The 19,189-nt window shown below is 41.7% G+C and overlaps 1 protein-coding gene across 3 annotated transcripts in view; it reads left to right on the top strand.

The window, feature by feature from the left end:
* Nucleotides 1–492: 492 nt before the first annotated feature.
* macrod2 (mono-ADP ribosylhydrolase 2) overlaps nt 493–19,189 on the top strand; it is a 689,196-nt gene continuing 670,499 nt past the window's right edge. For all 3 annotated transcript variants that reach the window (XM_083775641.1, XM_083775642.1, XM_083775640.1), the window contains exons 1-3: nt 493–697; nt 5,370–5,471; nt 12,935–13,057. In XM_083775641.1, the coding sequence (XP_083631767.1) occupies nt 661–697; nt 5,370–5,471; nt 12,935–13,057 (262 nt within the window). In that variant the 5' untranslated portion in view covers nt 493–660. The remainder of the gene's footprint in view (nt 698–5,369; nt 5,472–12,934; nt 13,058–19,189) is intronic.

Below are 19,189 nucleotides of genomic sequence, written 5' to 3'. Positions count from 1 at the left end.
TAATGTAAGTTATGTAACATTACATATATAATATATTATAATATATAATAACAAATAACAATACTGTTATGAAAAGTTGAAAATGTCTCTAATAATAAAGATGTAATTAACACAATGGCTCAAGAGAACATAAAACATCCTGGCTGTTATAATATTCCATACAGCGAGCATGCATCACGGGGGCCCGTCGTTGCTACCCTACCGCCTTCAGTGTCGCGTGCCAAAAATAGACGATCTACAAGCTCACAAGGCGTCGCATCGCGACCCCTGTGTGAGCTTGTAGATCTGCTACTTTCGGGCGCGCGGCACCCGGCGCGCGACGGGGCACTTCAAAGCAAAGGGAAACAAACCTACACACTGTCGTAGGCGGGACGTCTAAACTGACTGACACGCGGGGCGGACCAATCGCGACCCCACTTCCTCGTCGTCCGCGGCCAATCGCATGGCTCAGAGTCGTACACATAATTTACGGCGCAGTCAAGGTAGGTTGAACGAGCGGAGGTTCATAGAAATCTGACAGCTTTCACAGGTGAGACATCGTGCAGAAGAGAGCCTGTGCTATACACTTTCTATTTCAGTTTCCTGGAGCCACATTCCGCTGTGAGCCTGGGGTTGCCACAGTCCAAAAACATCCATTCGAAGTCCACTCATTCCGGCAGCATGAGCAAAAAGAAAAAGGACTGGAAGACTGAGAAAGGTAAGGCTTGTTTTGGGGGGTATGGTGGGGGGGATGTATACTGTGTGTGGACGCTTTGCTATCACCATGTCCATGGCAGTCAGAGTCAGACTGCATGAATCACTCACTGTGCTGTTCCAGCAGCGGTGTTTTGTTATGGTTAGTGGTGTGGCAACAATGCGGTTGAACCCATAATGATTTACAGATGTTATTGTGTCATGGTGATGCTGTGCATCTGTTTATAGGTAAACCTCGTTGTTCCACGTTTTTTGACATTCGCAGTAACACTGTCAGTGCACTCTATCCTACCACTGGATATAAACACTAGTATCATCCTACCTATATTGTGCACAATCATGTTTGAGTGCATCCAATTCACTAGCATGTGCACAGTTGGGATATACTGTCTGTGACCATCATGATATTGGTATGGTTGAATTGAAAGAAGCCACAGCTCTGCAACTGTTCCCATAATGAACTAGAACTGCACTCTAGTGCCTACTTGCTTGTTGCACACAAGTAGGCCTACTAGTGCGCAAGCAGAGCGTGCATGTACAAACTTTCAAATCTCAGCCTCTCTGTGAAGGAACGTTTGCAATATTGAATTATTAGGTTTAGCTATTTGCTACGTACCTTGCTTTTGGAGGAGAAAAAGTAGTATTTTTAAGTATAGTAATGATGACTTATGCCTGTTATGGCAGTGGTGTCAGATTACATACATGTATACATAGGGGCATTACCTTTAGTCCACCCGACACTGAAACATGTCATCACGTCATATGTCTATATATGTGTATATGTCTATATGTATGTATACTGTATGTAATTTCTGAGTGATTTTAATAGTGGTATAATGTGGTTACTCGGGTGGTTTCATGCGTATGTCCCTGACACATATCATCATTACGTCACCATCGTTGCAGTCGGAACTGCAGCATCACTCCCAATCTTCCGCCGTAGTCTGAAAACCCACCTTTTTAGACTCGATCATGGCCCATAGCACTTACCCTACCCCCTTAGATAGCATTTCTGTAGACTTAGATAGCATCTGATACAGACTTAGACTTAGATAGCATCTGATACAGACTTATAGCATGTTATGTAGACGGCACTATAATTGCATTGTATATAGTCATAGCACGCCATAGTACATATGTATAGCATAGTAGTATATATATAGTTTATATGTATAGTCTCATAATATAGATATTCCACTGTTACTTTCTTAGCTTACGCATGTTTTATGATAAATGCTTTTGTGATGTATTCCCATGCTTTTGTTCTTGATTATTGTAAGTCGCTCTGGATTAAGAGCGTCTGCTAAATGCCTAAATTGTAATTGTAAATTGTAAATTGTAATCGTAAACCAATTATACCCTGGCATTGGTACATAATCTTCATCACGTCATGGGACATCTGCGGAAAACATACCTGCACGGTCTGCTTCAGCATATGACATCATATCATATGCATTCTAAGGGACATTGGTACATATCTTCATCACGTCATGGGACATATCATCCGTAGCATGACGGAAAACATACCTGCACGGTCAGCTTCGTGCCAGCATATGACGTCATATCATATGCTGGCCCCGGACATACGCATTGTAGCACCTGACTGATAACATTACTTGCATGCTCTGCTTGCGCAAGTAACAAGCTGTATACTGTATAGTATACTCTCACCACTGTAATACATAAAGCTGTAATGATGGGGGAAGTAAATAACAGTAGGACACTTTCAGGCCAGTAGAACCATTAGGCAACATTCTCCTCCATCTGTAGACAAAAAATCAATCAATCAAAGTCTTTACTTTATTTTGGTATTTATGTTATGCCCATTTCATCAAAGCAGTGGAGCTACTGGGTTTGTACACAGCTTGCTGTCTCTATCGAAAAAAAGAAAAACAAGAAATTATACTTTGTCAGGTGAAAGAAGCGCTGGTTTCTTTATTTAGTAACGAACGCTCCTCTCAACCGGCCGGTCTCAATTGGGGGTCTCTAAAGATTTCTGTGTGACCTGAGTAACCAATACATGACAAGCGTGTGTGGCAGCCAATCAGGACTAGGTCCCGACTAGGAGCCAAAGTCGTCAGTAAAATTGACTAATTCATATGCCAGGTTTCACCTGACAAAAAAAAAGCATTAGTGTGAAACCTGATCTAACCCGATGTGATTTTTACCACGTGGCTGGCTGTAGTGGCTAAGGCGTCTAGGACAGGCTTTGTCTGTATTTTAATTTACTGTAGAGTATACTGTGTGTCTGCATCCTCCAAAAGTTCAGCGCATGCCGTGCAAGACTTCACAAAATCCTGAAGTTCCTGGTGAAGTGAAACTGAACAGAACTGGACTTCAGTGAAAATGAAACTGAAGATGAGCAAGATAGTGAAGTCGTAGTTAAGGTATTAGGTAGGTAGGCCAACGGTCGCCCCTAAAGTTTACCCGTTTAAGCATACTTTTCTTAGGTTTCTTTAGGAATACCAGGCCGCACAGTTCTGCCCGCTGTACGCCCGGGGCGAGTTGGTAAAGTGGTGTCTCGTATTCGTAGTTAAAGACCTATGCACTTACAGGAATAAGAAAAGAAGTGTGTGTGTGTGTGTGTGTGTGTGTAACAGTACAGTAACAGTACTGACAAACTAGAAAAGAAAAACTATAACTACCGGTAACTCAAAATGTATTGTCTTTAGAAAACTAACTGAATTGTTTGACAAAATGCCTTAGTTTAGATTTTGTCAATTTATTCATATAAGCTTAATCTGTAACTGAATATATATTTTTTAAATGCTACACCTGCACCTGACGTATTCATCAGGTGCAGGATTGAAAAGTGCCAAAAAAAGAAAAAGAAAAACTAGCAAACTCACTTTAAAAACGAACAAAGTTTAAAACTAACTGAATTAGAAAAAAATAAGACAAAACTAACCGAAACTATTGCTCACTGCTCTGCAGTGCACCACACAGAGGGGTGGTGCAGACTAGAGTACCGCCAGTGCATCTGAGCCCAAAAGAGCACTATTGTGTTTACAGGACCCAGACAATGGCTTTTATCCATCCATGTAGAATTAATGCAGGCTGGAACAGAGACTCCAGAATAGATGGGAGAGTTATTCCTGCACTGCAAAAATGCCAATGGAAGACTGAATCTAATGCAAGACTAAGCTACAAGCCCAAGGATGACTTGAGGAAATGAATGCTTTTCTTCTCCAAACATAGTTTAAAAATCAGGTGGCTTGCGCACATCCAGTTCCTGGCTGGTGCTGGACAAAGGTAGATAGATACAGTGAAGAAGTGGTCCACACACATAGCCTGGTTAATAAACCAGACTAATATCGCACGGATCCGCGGGATATTAGTCTGGGGAGGCTCAGCTTGGATTTCATTTCCAGGGAAACATTTTCTCTTTGACGCAATTGGTCAGAGCTACTGTCAGTCAAAGGTCTCAAGCATTGAACGTCACTGTACCAAAGCCCGCCCATATTGCATACCGTGTCCCTATTGGGCGCACACGTTTTCGTGTGTAGAAAATGGGCGTACAATTGAGCCTCTCCAGACCGAAATCCGCCGGTAGGCAATTTTTTTTTGCCAACGGCTGATTCGGTCTGGTTTATTAACCAGGCTACCACACACAGGCTTTGCTCCAGTAGTGTTTTATTGTGTTAAAACACCATAAAATGAAGACAAACATAGTCTTATCTTTTTATATAGAAGAAGCCTACGTCAGTAAACTCTTGAGTGTTAATTTAACTCTGAGCATGTCCAATTCTATTATACAGTGATGCAAATAGCCTGCATCCTGCATCCTAAGACTCGCTAAATTGAGAGAGGACGCAATCATGTCACCCTCCACTCCTCCAGGCAGGGGTCCTGGGATGCAATACTGTACTCAGTACTGTACTCTAACGTCGTTGAAGTAGGACGTATAAAATGTCCCTGGGACCCATTACATTGAAAACCTATTTGCATCACTGACTATCCGTTGTATGCATTAGTGTGTCAAATCTTCAACTTGACATTGAGATCATGCCCATAGAATCTTGTAAATTAGAGATCAACAATCAAAGTCCATGCTCAGCTGTAACATTGAGTGGGTTTAGCAGTTGTTGCATAGAGAAAATTAGATCCACAAAAAATATAGGTTGATGATTTTAATAATATCTGGTCTGTAGTGACTGACTAAATATCTGTTGGTGCACTTTGGCTGGCTGCAACAGTGTTGTTTTTGGCAGCAAATTTTGATTTTAGTTTTAGTTATAGTCTCTTGTCTTGAATAGTTTTCATTTAGTTTTCGTCACATTTTAGTCACCTGGAATGTCTTAGTGTTAGTCTAGATTTAGTCGACTAAATATCACAGGAGTTTAGTCGACTAATTAAACTGTAGATTTAGTCGGCTAAAATGTGTTTTGTTTTCATTTAGTTTCCATTTAGTTTTCGTCAGTGGAAAAAGGTAGTCGACGGAAACACGAAAACAACACTGGGCTGCAATGAGCATCAGCAGGGCAAGATTCTATAGTTATGAAGATGGAAGAACTATAGTGCAATACCACAGATCAGGGAGCGGAGATAATTGCAGAGCCAGCGGAGAAGTGGAGTAGAAGAGATGAGGATCTGTTGCATGGTCGCCGATTTAAAATTGAAAAGCCAGGTCAGAAACAAAGCACGCTCTTATATTCATCATCAACTGTGTTCCACAGAGAGACTGCTCCGTCTAGACCGGGAGGAGAGACGCAAGGAGTATCGTCGCCATGACTTCACATCCCTGGACAAGATTCCCTCCTGGAGGCAGGGAAGTAAAGGTACTGAAAGAGAGGGATAGCTCAGTTGTAGTGGTGGAAAAACAACTAAGTACGCCTGACGTTGAGAAAGAAAAAAGAAAGTCTTCTAAATCCTGACAGTTTTCTGAAATACCCATGTTTCTATATCAGTGGTGCTCAATATTTCATGTCAAGGACCCCAAAAAGTATATGTAATTGGCCTCTGACCCCCCCCATCTGAAATTTTTTTGTTCCATGAACGTCTTAGAAGCAAAGATTTGAGTTAAAAATGTGCACTCTGAAAGAATATTGAAAGATTTGTGCCGCATTTTCACGATTTTAAAAAAATAGCAGACATACAAGCTCGTAGCGCGGCACTTGGTGCCGCGAAATGAGCTTGTAGATCTGCTATTTTTCAATAGCTAAAGTATAACATAATGCTTAAAACATCAAAAAGGGTTCCCGTACAGCATGGGTTAAGTACAATTTTTAGGTATTTGTACTTTACTTGAGCATTTCCAATTTCCAATACGTTTACTTCTGCCCCACTACATCTCAGAGGGAAATATTACACTTTTACTCTACTACATTTATTTGAAAACTTTAGTACTTTGTCGTTTGTGATTATATTATCACAATTCTGATTGGCTGGTTTCTGTTGTAAATCTCACGATAATCCACACCTTCAATCACTTTATATCATTCCCAGCTGATCCCACAGCTCTGTAGCCGAACTGGGGAAGGGGAGCACTTGATTGCCTTACACACCCTGGCCGTGCGGAGCGTCTAAGCACCACCCACGCTCATATGACTGTGAATGTGTGGCTCCGGGCGGCCTCGTAAAGACATCAAGCGCCTCCTATTTCCCCGTCACAGAGACGGGGGAATAAAGAGTAAAAACAAGGAAGTGTGGCTCGCTCTGGTGGGTTCACAAACCGTAGCTACTTTTGTGAATGTAATAGTTTTATGAGGTTAATATTGCTATATGTTTGTAACCGTTCGCGAGGTCCCAGTTTACCGTGTTTTTTAATATGTCTGACTGCTATGCGTCGGGTCTCACTAAGCCTCTCAGACATACCCGGTATCGTGAGACCTCTTGTGGCTTATTGCTTTATTACCCACTTCGGCCCTACATTTTGGCCATTTCAGCGATCTGCACGTCGGCGATCTACAAGCTCACAGTGCGTCGCGATGCCATGCATTGTGAGCTTGTAGATCTGCTATTTTCAAAAGAGTTTTATACATTTTGAAGACTTGAAATGGGACATTCTGCACAATACTTTTGGTACTTTAACTACATTTTGATATCAATAATTTTGTACTCTTGAATGTACTTTTGAATTCGGGACTTTTTCTATTAATTATTAAGTATTTCTGCATTGCTGTATTGATACTTTTACTTTACTTACTAGTTGTGCATTCAGTACATTTTGAAATGGCCATGCCTGATGAACAGACTCCAAAATTTGTGCTTTTAAACGTACAATAATTGTACTCTGTTATATTACCTATTACCGAATAACAGCTACAGTATGCTGATGTATACAGTAACGGCACAACCTTGAGCGTGTTGTTGCTGTTCTACTGTAAACTATTCCTCAAGTATTGAATGGGACACCTTTTCAGATTTTGATATTTGTTTAGCTCTGCAAACACATTCTTAAGTGACCTATGAACAAAAATGCTGCCAACCTACATGTTAACTGTCAACCGTAACTGAGTAAATGATTGAGTTAGGTAGTAGTTACGTCTGGGCACAGTGAAAAGTTGTAATGCTTGTACTGCATAACTAATATATAATAAAACTGGAATGAAACCACTTATATATGAGAAGAAAATCCACTTCTCATATATTTAATCGGTGTAATAGAGGGCATGTGCATGCTTAACACCCCGATCGCCCAGGACGAAATTCACTGTCCTTTCAATTAGTAACACCCAGCGCCCAGGACGAAGTTTTATCAAAAAGACGGAGGTTATTGATATCAAGACCGATCGCATCGCTCCACAGCCTGGGAGCGCCTGACGTCATCGAAAATGTTCCCCCCCTGTTTTGCCGACGAGACCGAAAATCTTAAAACGTAAATAACTCTTGATCTAAATCATCCCGTCCAATTCTAAGAAAAGATCATGTCTTAGACGGCCCACCGCAGTCCCGTTGCTAGCCGAGTTAGATTTAATCATACCTCCCGTTGTTGTCGATCGGCTCTAGAGTGTTTTGGCTACATTTAGCTGCTACAGCCACATCCGGGATAACATCCGGACCGTTGGTAAAAGTGCTCCGCTACTATAAATCGCCGGGCGCTATGATTTAAATATTAATAATAATAATTAAATAACCCCGGGCAACTGTGATTTCATTTCTTAAAGGTACACATTTCTGAACCTCAAACCTAAAGCCCAATTTTCTGAGTTCAAGAGATCTAGTATGGTAAAACAATTTGACATAGTCTACGCATTTCTCCGCAATATATGCAAATGTCTGCAATAATGTTCGATGCAGGGTCCATACATTTGTTAGACATACTAACAGTCCGACAGGAACCCGTGGCTGGGTTAAAATTCACCCATGGCTCCCGACATTCGCAGCAGGTCAAAACTAACCTGTGGCTTCCTGTGACGTTAGTTTTTGGGTAGGGTGTCATGACTTGACATTAGTACGTCGGACCAAACATGCACCCGTCAGAAGTGCAGTAGAGTGCACATCTCTTCCAGGAGGCTTGCCCTAATTATAATAGCATTGTATGCAGTGAAATTTCTACTACAGCCATGCATGTACTGTAGCAGGGCATAGCATGCATGGCTGCATGCACTGTAACTGTAGCAGGGCATGTGATTACCAGTTGTACATCATCTTTACTGTCTGCCTCCTTCTCTCTCATAAACATTCATTGCTCACCTCTCTCCGCATTTCTTTCGGATTTATGTCATTCAAATTTTGCTGTAATGATCCATAAGTCTAATTCCTTGTGTCAGTCAGCAGTCGATCAATGGTTGCAATAGACTGTGCAGTGTCATACAGTAACTATAGTTTCCTTTTCCAGAAGGTGACATGATACATATTCCTTGTTCAGGTCAGTTTCTCATAATTTCATTGGATAGGCTCAGCCGCAGATTTGAAATGGAAACACATGTCGCCTTAAGTCCATACTATATGTGTTTTTGGTTCGGCCTGGTTCTCGCTGCTCCACACTTGCACTTTGCAAGTCCTCCATTAGAAGAAACAAGCACTTTAATGACATTGACATTAGTCACAGTCAATTGTATATCAAATTGAAAAGTAACGGCATGCCATATAGGATGAGATGTACACAGCTTCAGATCTGAAAGGTGGCAGACCGTGGCTGCATACTAGTCTCAGGATAAAGACCTCAGATATGTGTACATGTGTGATAATACTGAGAGCTAAATGAGGTGAGAGAAGGTCGGCTTCAGCTGGGTATTGTACCCAGCCACAGGCAGTTTGCCGTTGCAATGTGCATACAGTATGGGTAATTTAAGCAGTCACACCTGGCCTGCTCTGAGTCAAACTAATTGGAAGTTCTCCGTCATCGGCGGTGAAGCGTTGAATTAGACTTGACGGAGATCTCTGTCAACGACAATAGTTTTCAAGATGTCATTTGTCATTTGTTAAACAAATGGTTGGTAACCAAGTATATTAGATTGTGTCAAAACTCAAAATATAACTATAGAACTAAACTGAAGTAAGTTAAGAAAACAATTGGTTGTAGATTTGCCTATCTCAGTGGGTTGGTGTCAGTGATGCCAGCAAAGTTTGAGTCAACTACTACTGTACAGCTGTCTCCCAATTACAGAGGAGGAACAATTGCATTAGTCCTTGATTAAAAATTAATGATCAAAGCCATGTGAGCCTATAGGAGCCAACATTGTGACAGTACTGTTCTGTAGAAATGCAAACCATTTACCGATTGGCCAAAGGCAATGTGAGCTGCTAAGCACATAGATCACATCTAAACAGATTTCTGGAGACGCAGCAAAATGACGCTAAGCTACGGTATATTTATACCAATGCACCGGATTTGATCCAGCTATATTTTTGATTAATGCCAAAATGAATGTACAATGTGTAGAAATCTGACTTGGATGTTTTAAAGGAAATGGGAAATGTTATTTATAAAGAAAATCAGTCAATAGTTTTCTTCTATAAAGCTGATTTGAAAAAAGAAGAAAAGCGATTAAATGTAAAAATCCTTTCTTAAGCACCTGCACTCTGGCTTCATCACTAACATTCATAATAATACAAATATAAATGTATTTGTATGTTTTTCTATTCTATTGGAACATTTTAAAATGTACATAATCCTATAGAATTCTATTGGAACTTTGGAAAATCCTATAGGATTGTCCAAAGTTCCAATAGAACCCTATAGAATTCTATAAGAAATTTTGAGTTATGCCCGTTTGCATTTTCAATTGATCGCTGTAGAGCTACCCTTTGACCAATGGTCGTGGGCTTCATTCATCACCATTTGGTATAGCCCTCTACCATATTGCCAGAACTGCTATTTTTGGAGGAAAAAAACAGACGAATACCAAAGTATTTGTCCAAAGGGAAAATACCAAATGGACCAAAGTCCGTTTCGGGCTTGGACCCTTAAAATTGCGGGCAAATACAATAAGGGACGACAGGCCCTTCGGGCTTCAAGCTTCCGAGTGGAAAGGTGCTACAGTAATGTAATGTAAAGTAATGTATTCTTTTGCCAGTGATTATGTGTCCTGAAGTGATGAACTGTGATCAAACACATGGGACAAAAGTAATGATTTAACAAACTATAAAGCTACGTTTTTAAAGCACAAGGGGCATTTTGATAGTTTTCACCACTTCGTTAAAGTTCATTCATTCCACAACTGTTTCCACCAATTCATTAAAAAATATATTTTATAGTTTTTGTTACCACGTCATTTAAATATGTACTGAAGTACTAACAGTACTCAAGTAAATGTACTTAGTTACTGTATGTGTTTTATATCTAGTGCATGGGTGGGCAAATGGCGGCCTGGGGTCCACATGTGGCCCCAATATTCACTTAATGTGGCCCTCAGGTTAATATCAGAATAGTCTGATATAAATTATTGATTTCAGCTGTTACAGTTCCAAACATGCAAACATGACCCACTTTAATTAAGGTAGCTTAATGACTAGTATTAAAATGTTATTGTCATTTTCTCTATGTCCAATGTATTTAGTTCATAAAGTTAACATAACTATAACTAAATGCAATTGAAATTAAATACATTTTAAGTGGAAACTGACTGTCCACTGTACCAGGAGATCAGAGACACATACTTCCCACAGATTAAAATCACCCGTGATGAGTTTGTAAACATGACTTGACAAATGACAAAAAACTCCCATATCTGCTGGGCAACAATGTGCAATAAGCAAGATTCATGAGCTGCAGTGATGGAGAGGGATATCAAATGGAACACAACCACCTTAAAGACTACTAATCATTGCTTTCTTAGATATTCAACTGTTTAGATTGATTTGTGATGATGGGTTATTAGTTTACTTATGATCCTAGATTACTATTTCTATTCATTTGATGTATTACCTTGTGTTTTCCTGGATTAACCCATGTAGACCTGAGGTTGATTCTACAATCTAAAATGGCTGAGCTGAGCTGAGCTGAACTGAGCTGAGCTATGTCAAGGACCCCAAAAGTTATATGTAATTGGTCGCTGACCCCATCTGAAAATATGTTGTTTCAGGGACCCCAGGAGCAAAGATTTGAGTTAAAAACAAATTACAGACCTCGTTGCGCTGCGAGCGGTGCCTTGCTATTAGCTTGTAGATCTGCTATTTTTCAACATCCAAAGTATAACAAATGCTTAAAACACCAAAAGGGGTTCCTGTGCTGAATGGGTTATAAGCGTCTGCAATAAAAATGAAAAAACAACTATATTAGCAGTGATAAGATGGGACCAAGCCTTTTAGGCTGCTCAACAGTGCCACTTTAGGTCACAGTATTGCAGCTGTTTGTACCCCAGGCAGACAGTCAGACAGACAGACATGAGGCATGAGTTACAGTATGCCTGTTAAAAGTGCATGTTATCGCTGCTTGTAAATTGTTTCAAAGTCCTGGCAGGTTTAAGGTCACTCAGTGGTATTGCAGCTGTTCGTACACCAAACAGACAGTCAGACAGAGAGACAAGACGATTCATGAAATATTTACACAATATTCAAATCGTGGTCTACCTTTCAGGAAGAAAAGGCAGTATATGGCATTTGATCGGTAAAAGCAGTTTGATTTTCCTAGTAAAACCCTATATACTTTGGTGCCCGGGCTGTATAATAGTTCTACTCTTTTTCCCCTCTACACCAAATCTCTTCGCCCAAAAATTACAAGATTACAACGTGTTGCAATGCAACACGTTATGAGCTTGTAGATTTTATGCCGTATGTTTTGAAAGCACAGGCCTCAAGGAAGTTTTGACAACATGCATATTTGGATGTCATTTCATATTCCCATAGCGGTTTTGGCTGCTCCATAATATTTTGCTTCCCCCTGAATCTTTTTACAATCTTTTCCCCCTGTGTCTTTTTACAACATGCACTAGAAACAGATTTTGAAATAGATCGCTCCATTTAATCAGAATCGGAATCACATTATTTTTGTTGCTTCACAACATGCAAAACTAGTGGGTGGAATTTGTGCAAGTTCCATCGATTTAGATTGTTTCTAGAAAGAGAAAGTGTGTGTGTGTGTGTGTGTGTGTGAATGGTAAATGGTGCATTTATATGGCACCTTTATCCAAGGCGCTTTACATAGATTGTGCATTACATTCACCCATTCATACACCGATTGCGGCAGAAGCCATGCAAGGTACCAACCAGCACATTGGGAGCAATTTGGGGTTCAGTGTCTTGCCCAAGGACACTTCGACATGTAGACAGGAGGAGCCGGGATTCGAACCGCTATCCCATGGATCATTGGACGACCTGCTCTACCTCCTGAGCCACTGTGTGTGTGTGTGTGTGTGTGTGTGTGTGTGTGTGTGTGTGTGTGTGTGTGTGTGTGTGTGTGTGTGTGTGTGTGTGTGTGTGTGTGTGTGTGTGTGTGTGTGTGTGTGTGTGTGTGTGTGTGTGTGTGTGTGTGTGGCATATCCATCTGAACATTTTATTATGCATGCACATTATTATTAAATAAGGTACATGAGCATAGCAGGTATACTGTTCATAGGCCATTAGATATTAAGGTGCAAGAGTATCAGTGCGTTGTGCTCATATAAATTCCACTGATAACACACCGATCATTACACACGCACACGCACAGCCGTGTTTACACTGGACAGTCATGTGACCCATTATGCAATAAGAGCATGTTTATTTAAGGCATTGTCTTAGACCGAGAAACTGTTGAGCGCTTTTTGTCTCCATGTGGGCATTAAAATCCCTTGTCTCATTGCAAACCATCCCTTTTGTGAATCAGACTTAATTGAGTTCCCCATCATGGATTAAAATGTTGTGTTTTGTATTTCAGTGAATGACGACGAGGAGGAGGAAGGAAAGGAGATCACGGGCGGCGGCGCAAGAGTGAGTGACAAAGTATCTCTCTACAAAGGAGACATCACCGGGCTGGAGGTGGATGCCATCGTCAACGCTGGTAAGGCGAGGACGCTGCTCCCTCAACTAACTTTAATACTGTTTGCTGCTCGCAAAGCCTCAGCTCTTAAATTGTGTTCGACTGCCCTCTAGTGTTGCAATCCAGGAATTGCTGGTTCATCATGAGACATTGCTCACTCACAGCACAGTACACAAGCCATGAGTAGAATGGACTGGAATGCATGGCAGTGTTGTTTTTGGCAGCACATTTAGATTTTAGTTTTAGTCCTATAGTTACTATAGTCTCTTGAATAGTTTTCATTTAGTTTTAGTCACATTTTAGTCACCCGGAATGTTTTGGCGTTGGTCTGGTTTAAGTCCCTTCCTAACATTTTAGTCTAGTTTTTATTTGTATTTAGTTTTCGTCAGTGAAAAAAGGTTAATTGACGACCATTTCTCGTCTTAGTTTTAGTCAGACTCTCATATGGAGATTTGATGGCATTGATCACTTCCACACACCACTGGACCACTAACTATGCCATTATTTATTTTACTTATTTTTGCTGGCGGTGCCTTTCCTGAAATCACTGAAAGTAACTTCCCCTCTCTGTTCTCAGCGGTGACAGAGTAGCGAATAGTCATATTGGAAATAATCTCAGGAGACTGATCTGTTGGAGTGAATGCTGGAGAACTGCTTTTTCTTTTTTTTAAAACTTATTACATTTTCTGCTTAGTTGTTCACACAACCTCCTTGCAACGCAAAAAGCTGCTGAGTGATTACTTTTCTCACTATTGATGACAAAGTAACAGTGCAAATAAATGTTGCTTTGACCACTGGGGAAGGAAGAGAGAGAGAGAGAGAGAGAGAGACACGTGCTGGACAGATACACGTCTGTGCTGTTGTAAAACCCACACATAGTCGTATATTAATCAAATGTTCTATATTGTGTTGCTTGAGATTGATTGGGCTCTGCTCGCAGGGTGTGTAGTGATGTGTCTAGTGCAGCATGCTAGAGAGAGACACAGGGTGTGTAGTGATGTGTCTAGTGCAGCATGCTAGAGAGAGACACAGGGTGTGTAGTGATGTGTCTAGTGCAGCATGCTAGAGAGAGACACAGGGTGTGTAGTGATGTGTCTAGTGCAGCATGCTAGAGAGAGACACAGGGTGTGTAGTGATGCGTCTAGTGCAGCATGCTAGAGAGACACACAGGGTGTGTAGTGATGTGTCTAGTGCAGCATGCTAGAGAGAGACACAGGGTGTGTAGTGATGCGTCTAGTGCAGCATGCTAGAGAGACACACAGGGTGTGTAGTGATGCGTCTAGTGCAGCATGCTAGAGAGAGACACAGGGTGTGTAGTGATGCGTCTAGTGCAGCATGCTAGAGAGACACACAGGGTGTGTAGTGATGCGTCTAGTGCAGCATGCTAGAGAGAGACACAGGGTGTGTAGTGATGTGTCTAGTGCAGCATGCTAGAGAGAGACACAGGGTGTGTAGTGATGCGTCTAGTGCAGCATGCTAGAGAGAGACACAGGGTGTGTAGTGATGTGTCTAGTGCAGCATGCTAGAGAGACACACAGGGTGTGTAGTGATGTGTCTAGTGCAGCATGCTAGAGAGACACACAGGGTGTGTAGTGATGCGTCTAGTGCAGCATGCTAGAGAGACACACAGGGTGTGTACTGTGTAGTGATATTTAGTTGACTAAATACAAAAGAACTTTGTCTTTTAGTCTTAGTCAACAAAATTAATACTAGTGTGTGTGTGTGTAGACTTATTGTACAGTAGATGCAATATATGTTGCTGTAATCAATAGTGCATAATCTGTGATTTGGAAATATGTCACAGATGCATTGCATCGTGCCAGAGCCAGTGTATTACAGATTCATATAAAACAAAGAAAACCAACGTACAAGCTATTATCTGTGTTCATGACGTCCTACGACAAAGTACAAATCATGCTTAAGTGCGAGATAGTGCAACATATTCTCACGATTATCTCACTTTGCGATGGATGCCTGACTCCTCTGTGGTGATTTGGTTTAATTTGGAGCCTCTTAAGCGGTTTCACTAATTAAACGAGTACCGTAGCCTGGGATGAGAAAATTAAAAAAAACATTTGGTCTCAGAAAAAGGTACCATTTTGATTTGGAATGTTTCATGCTGCCAATAAAGAGTGGGCTGTGAGAGTGTGGTGTGACTGTGAGCCATAAAGGTTGAGAGTGCCAGTGATTTAATTAACTGTGAGGAGGCCTTTGCGGCCTAATGAATGGTAATGAGGATTGAATATTACACTTTTTTGTGTTGTGTGGATGGACTGATTAAAGGCTTGTAGAGCACAGCCTGTCATGCGAGTCCTGATTGAGTTATGTGCTGGCCAGCTGCCAGGCCGTTCTGAACATTGCGTCTTGACGCATTGTGAACTTGTAGATCTGCTGTTTTCAAATTATTTGTATACATTTCGAACTTGTGATATGGGGCATTCTGATGCCAATACTTTAGTACTTTTACTCAAGTCTATTTTGATTACTGTACTTTTACTTGTAACGGAGTAGTTCTACATTTCACTATTCATGGTTTTACTTAAGTGCCTGAAGAAGGTCCGGAGGTACTCATGTACCGAGCAAATACACAGTGTGCTGGTGTATTCTATTCAAATACACAGTGTGTATTCTATTCCTTTCATTGATGTCCACTGGCCTACGCAGTACGCACCTGATTTCTAGGTGTGCAAAAGTTTTTTTCCTACAGTTTACTTAAGTAACAAAAGTGAGTACCGGTACTTTTTCCATCACTGGTTGCCGTGATTGCTGCCTGACGATTTCCAGAGTGTGTCCTGCTGTTGAAAGAGATGGCGTGGTTTTGGTCTACAGCAGTGATTTTCAAACTTCACGGACCCCCAGTTTGATACAACAATGTTTATCTCTGGGACCCCAATATTGACTGTAAAAAAACAAAACTGGTAATTTTAGTATACAAATGGAACCAAAGTCCATTTGTTTCCATTTCTCTCTGAGTGACAGACCCGTAAGGTAAGGGTTGATTTTTATTCAGTAATTTACCTGGGGACCCCCTAGAACCCGCTCAAGGACCGTTGGGGGTCCCCCGATGCCACATTGAGAACCAGTGAGCTACATGTATAGTATTTCCATATGTTTTATGTCATATGCACTGTATACTTTATTCATATATTCACTGTAAAAAAGAAAAATACCACTGCTATTATTTAGTGCTGTCCTTCCAACCACAGTGCAAGCAGTAGTAACTCATTTTAATCACCACATGACGGTGACCTTTTTAAGTGGACAGAATGCACCGCAAATGTCAATTCAATTAAACATGAACAAATAATGGCAAGCTTTTAGATTCTCCGGTAACACAATCTAGGGACTGTCTTTACTTGACAATGATCGGTTCCCATGGAAGTCACTGTGTAGCAGACATAAAATGGGTTTCTTTAATCTTTAGCCACATGAAATACCATCTAAAAATACATCCAATATTAGGCTTTAATAAGAATATCAATCCTTTAAATGACTTTTTAGTGAGTGGTGGTACTGCTCAATAAATCGTGTACGTCTGCACCAGACGGCTACTTTTGAAAGTATGTCAGACTTCCCACTTTTCATCTGTCTGTTCTTTTTTTCTTTTTTGTTCTACTCCCATATTATCAAGCTGTGTCCCTTTGAGACCTGGTGCCACGTTTGAAGTAGAATTGGAATCTGTTATTCTCTTCATTCTTGGGCCATGCAGAGAGTCATTGGCCAGTAAGCCAATATCTGGCCAGCACATAATAAGAGTCTGAATATAATGGAGGTTGGTTTTGGCATCGGTGTAGATTGAGTGAGCTGTTTAAAGAAGTATATGTACGGTATTGTTGTTCTCACTTCTGGTAGCAGCATAACGTTGCATTTTAGTTGACATTTGCAAATTGGTGGAACTTCTCTTTGACCTTCCATTTACTCAGATGAAACGGAAGGGTCTAAGTATGCAGTCTGGATAATTGCGTAGCAGACAGTGTCTGATTAAATCCAGACAGCCTTATCTTGGTTATTTAACATTTATCGCCAAAAGGGAACAAAAACAAACAAAACAAAGCTCTGGAGTGATAAAATGGCATTAAAAAATTGAGATTGGATCAAAATAATAATAATGAAAATCCAGTGTGGAAAAAATAAATATATAACATCCTGATTTATAAAAGCCGGCGTACATTTATTCCAACGGAGGGCCAGCGTGAGCCTGCATGTTTTATGGTGGCAGCCCGTAGCTTTTTAGATGGTGTCAGGGTGCTTTATGTTTCCTATTAAAGTTTAATTATTGGGCTCATTGAGTTCCTAATTCTTGCTTAACTCTGCTTGTGTCCAGGGTTGGACAGGAGGTGCTCCCGCTGTCACCTGAGCGGCCTGGTTGACAATCGGAGAAGCGCTCAGGGGGGAGGGAGGGCAGGATTGACATAACGGGACAAGGTATCTCGGGCCGTGCCATCCGGTAGAGGCAGATGGCGTGGCCTCGGCCTGCTGTTTGAGACTAGCAGCCACCCCCACCCTCTCTCTGCATGTGTCCTCCATGACCACACCACCACCACACTCCATCAACTGGAGATGGATGGAGCTGCCCTCACACACACACACCCTGTGTGACCTGCTTATTTGTTGTGTTTTAACCACATACAACCTGGCATCTCTGTTTTTTGGCATGTCAGACATTATACTGTGTAGTGGCAGGTGAACGTGATAAAATAAACAAAAAATGTCGAAACATTTAAAAAAATCACACCCGTGTGAAGTGAGGGGCGCCCTTATCATCGTACATCATCATACATCATCTCATTCTGGCCAATCACAATTTGCGTCCTCACCTTTGTCATCAATGTTTGTGTTGTTACGCAATGTTTGTGTTTACACTATGCTGTACATTTTTGACGTAATTCGACTATGATGTAAAATTGTCCATTCATTCATCCATTGTTAATGGGAATTTATTTAATGTTTGTGTAGGACAAAGTTTGTGGACAGTGGACACACACCAAAACCTGGACATAGAAGGGGCTTGCGCCCCTCAAAAAAATAAAAAAAATAACATGGAAGATCTACAAGCTCACATCGCAATGCACCGTGTTGTTGTTGTGAACTTGTAGATTTGAACATTTGTACCAAGCCCCCCCTGATGTGTCATGTGTCCATGAACTTGGACACATGGACACAGCAGTGTTGTAAAACCTGGAATCGTTGGGTGTTTCTGGGTCTTACAACATGTATACCCTCCTCTGGGTGACCCGACCAAGGCTGATCAGACCCTGGCCGGTGTCCAGGTGGCATGCTACAGAGAGACGGTCAATGGGGAAGATGGCTGATGAGATGTTGGCGACACTATGAGGCTCTTGGCGCTGTGGGAGTTTGACTGGCTGCCTGGCTCCTCCTCCGTCTGACACAAGCAGTGCAGAATCCTTCTGTGCGTTGCGTGCGTCGTCGTCACCGCTGCACAGCACACATCTCTTCCTCTGCACCATACGAGGCTGATTTTTAAACCCTCCTTGCAAGTTTTACTGCAGTCTGTACTAGGCTTTTGGGTTCCTCCTCACGGAGGAAGTGGTTTGGGGCTGCCAACCCTCACCACCCTAGTCTCTCCGGCCGTCCCCTGTCTCTCCAGACTGTCCCTGACTGACCCTCTTCGTGGTCGTCACCCAGTCGGTCCCTGGTTGTCCTACTGGTACTGTCACTCCCAGAGTTATTCAGTTAATTAAACATCAACTGATGCATGAACTTGGACACGTCATCAGTGTTGTAAACCTAGAATCGTTGAGTGTTTCTCGGTCTTACAACCGACACCCTCCTCCAGGCGACCCGGCCAAGGGGCTGGTCAGACCCTGGGCCTGTTTCCAAGCAGTTGCATGCTGCACCCCCCACTGTGTCCCGAGAGACTTGGAGAACAAAACTAAAATGGCGTTTAAGCCGTTCCCTGTTTTGCTGCATGGGGACCCCCGGGAAATTGCGAAGGCCCTCAAGGACCCCTGCAGGCGTACCAGACCCCACTTTGAGCACCAGTGGTATTGATTTAAAAAAACAAACCGTTAAATGGCTGTGTAGTAGAGAAACAGGGACTTGTGTATAAGAGAATGTGTACAACAGATATCAGGGAGTGCATGCCTCGTCAGTTTGCATTCGGTACGCCGTCTGAATTAACTTGTTTTTACC

The sequence above is a fragment of the Protomyctophum parallelum genome (genome assembly GCF_964188405.1).
Source record: "Protomyctophum parallelum genome assembly, chromosome: 10".
In the NCBI taxonomy this organism is placed as follows: Eukaryota; Metazoa; Chordata; class Actinopteri; order Myctophiformes; family Myctophidae; genus Protomyctophum; species Protomyctophum parallelum.
The sequence above is the reverse complement of the archived record's forward strand: the minus strand, read 5'-3'. Positions and strand labels throughout refer to the sequence as shown.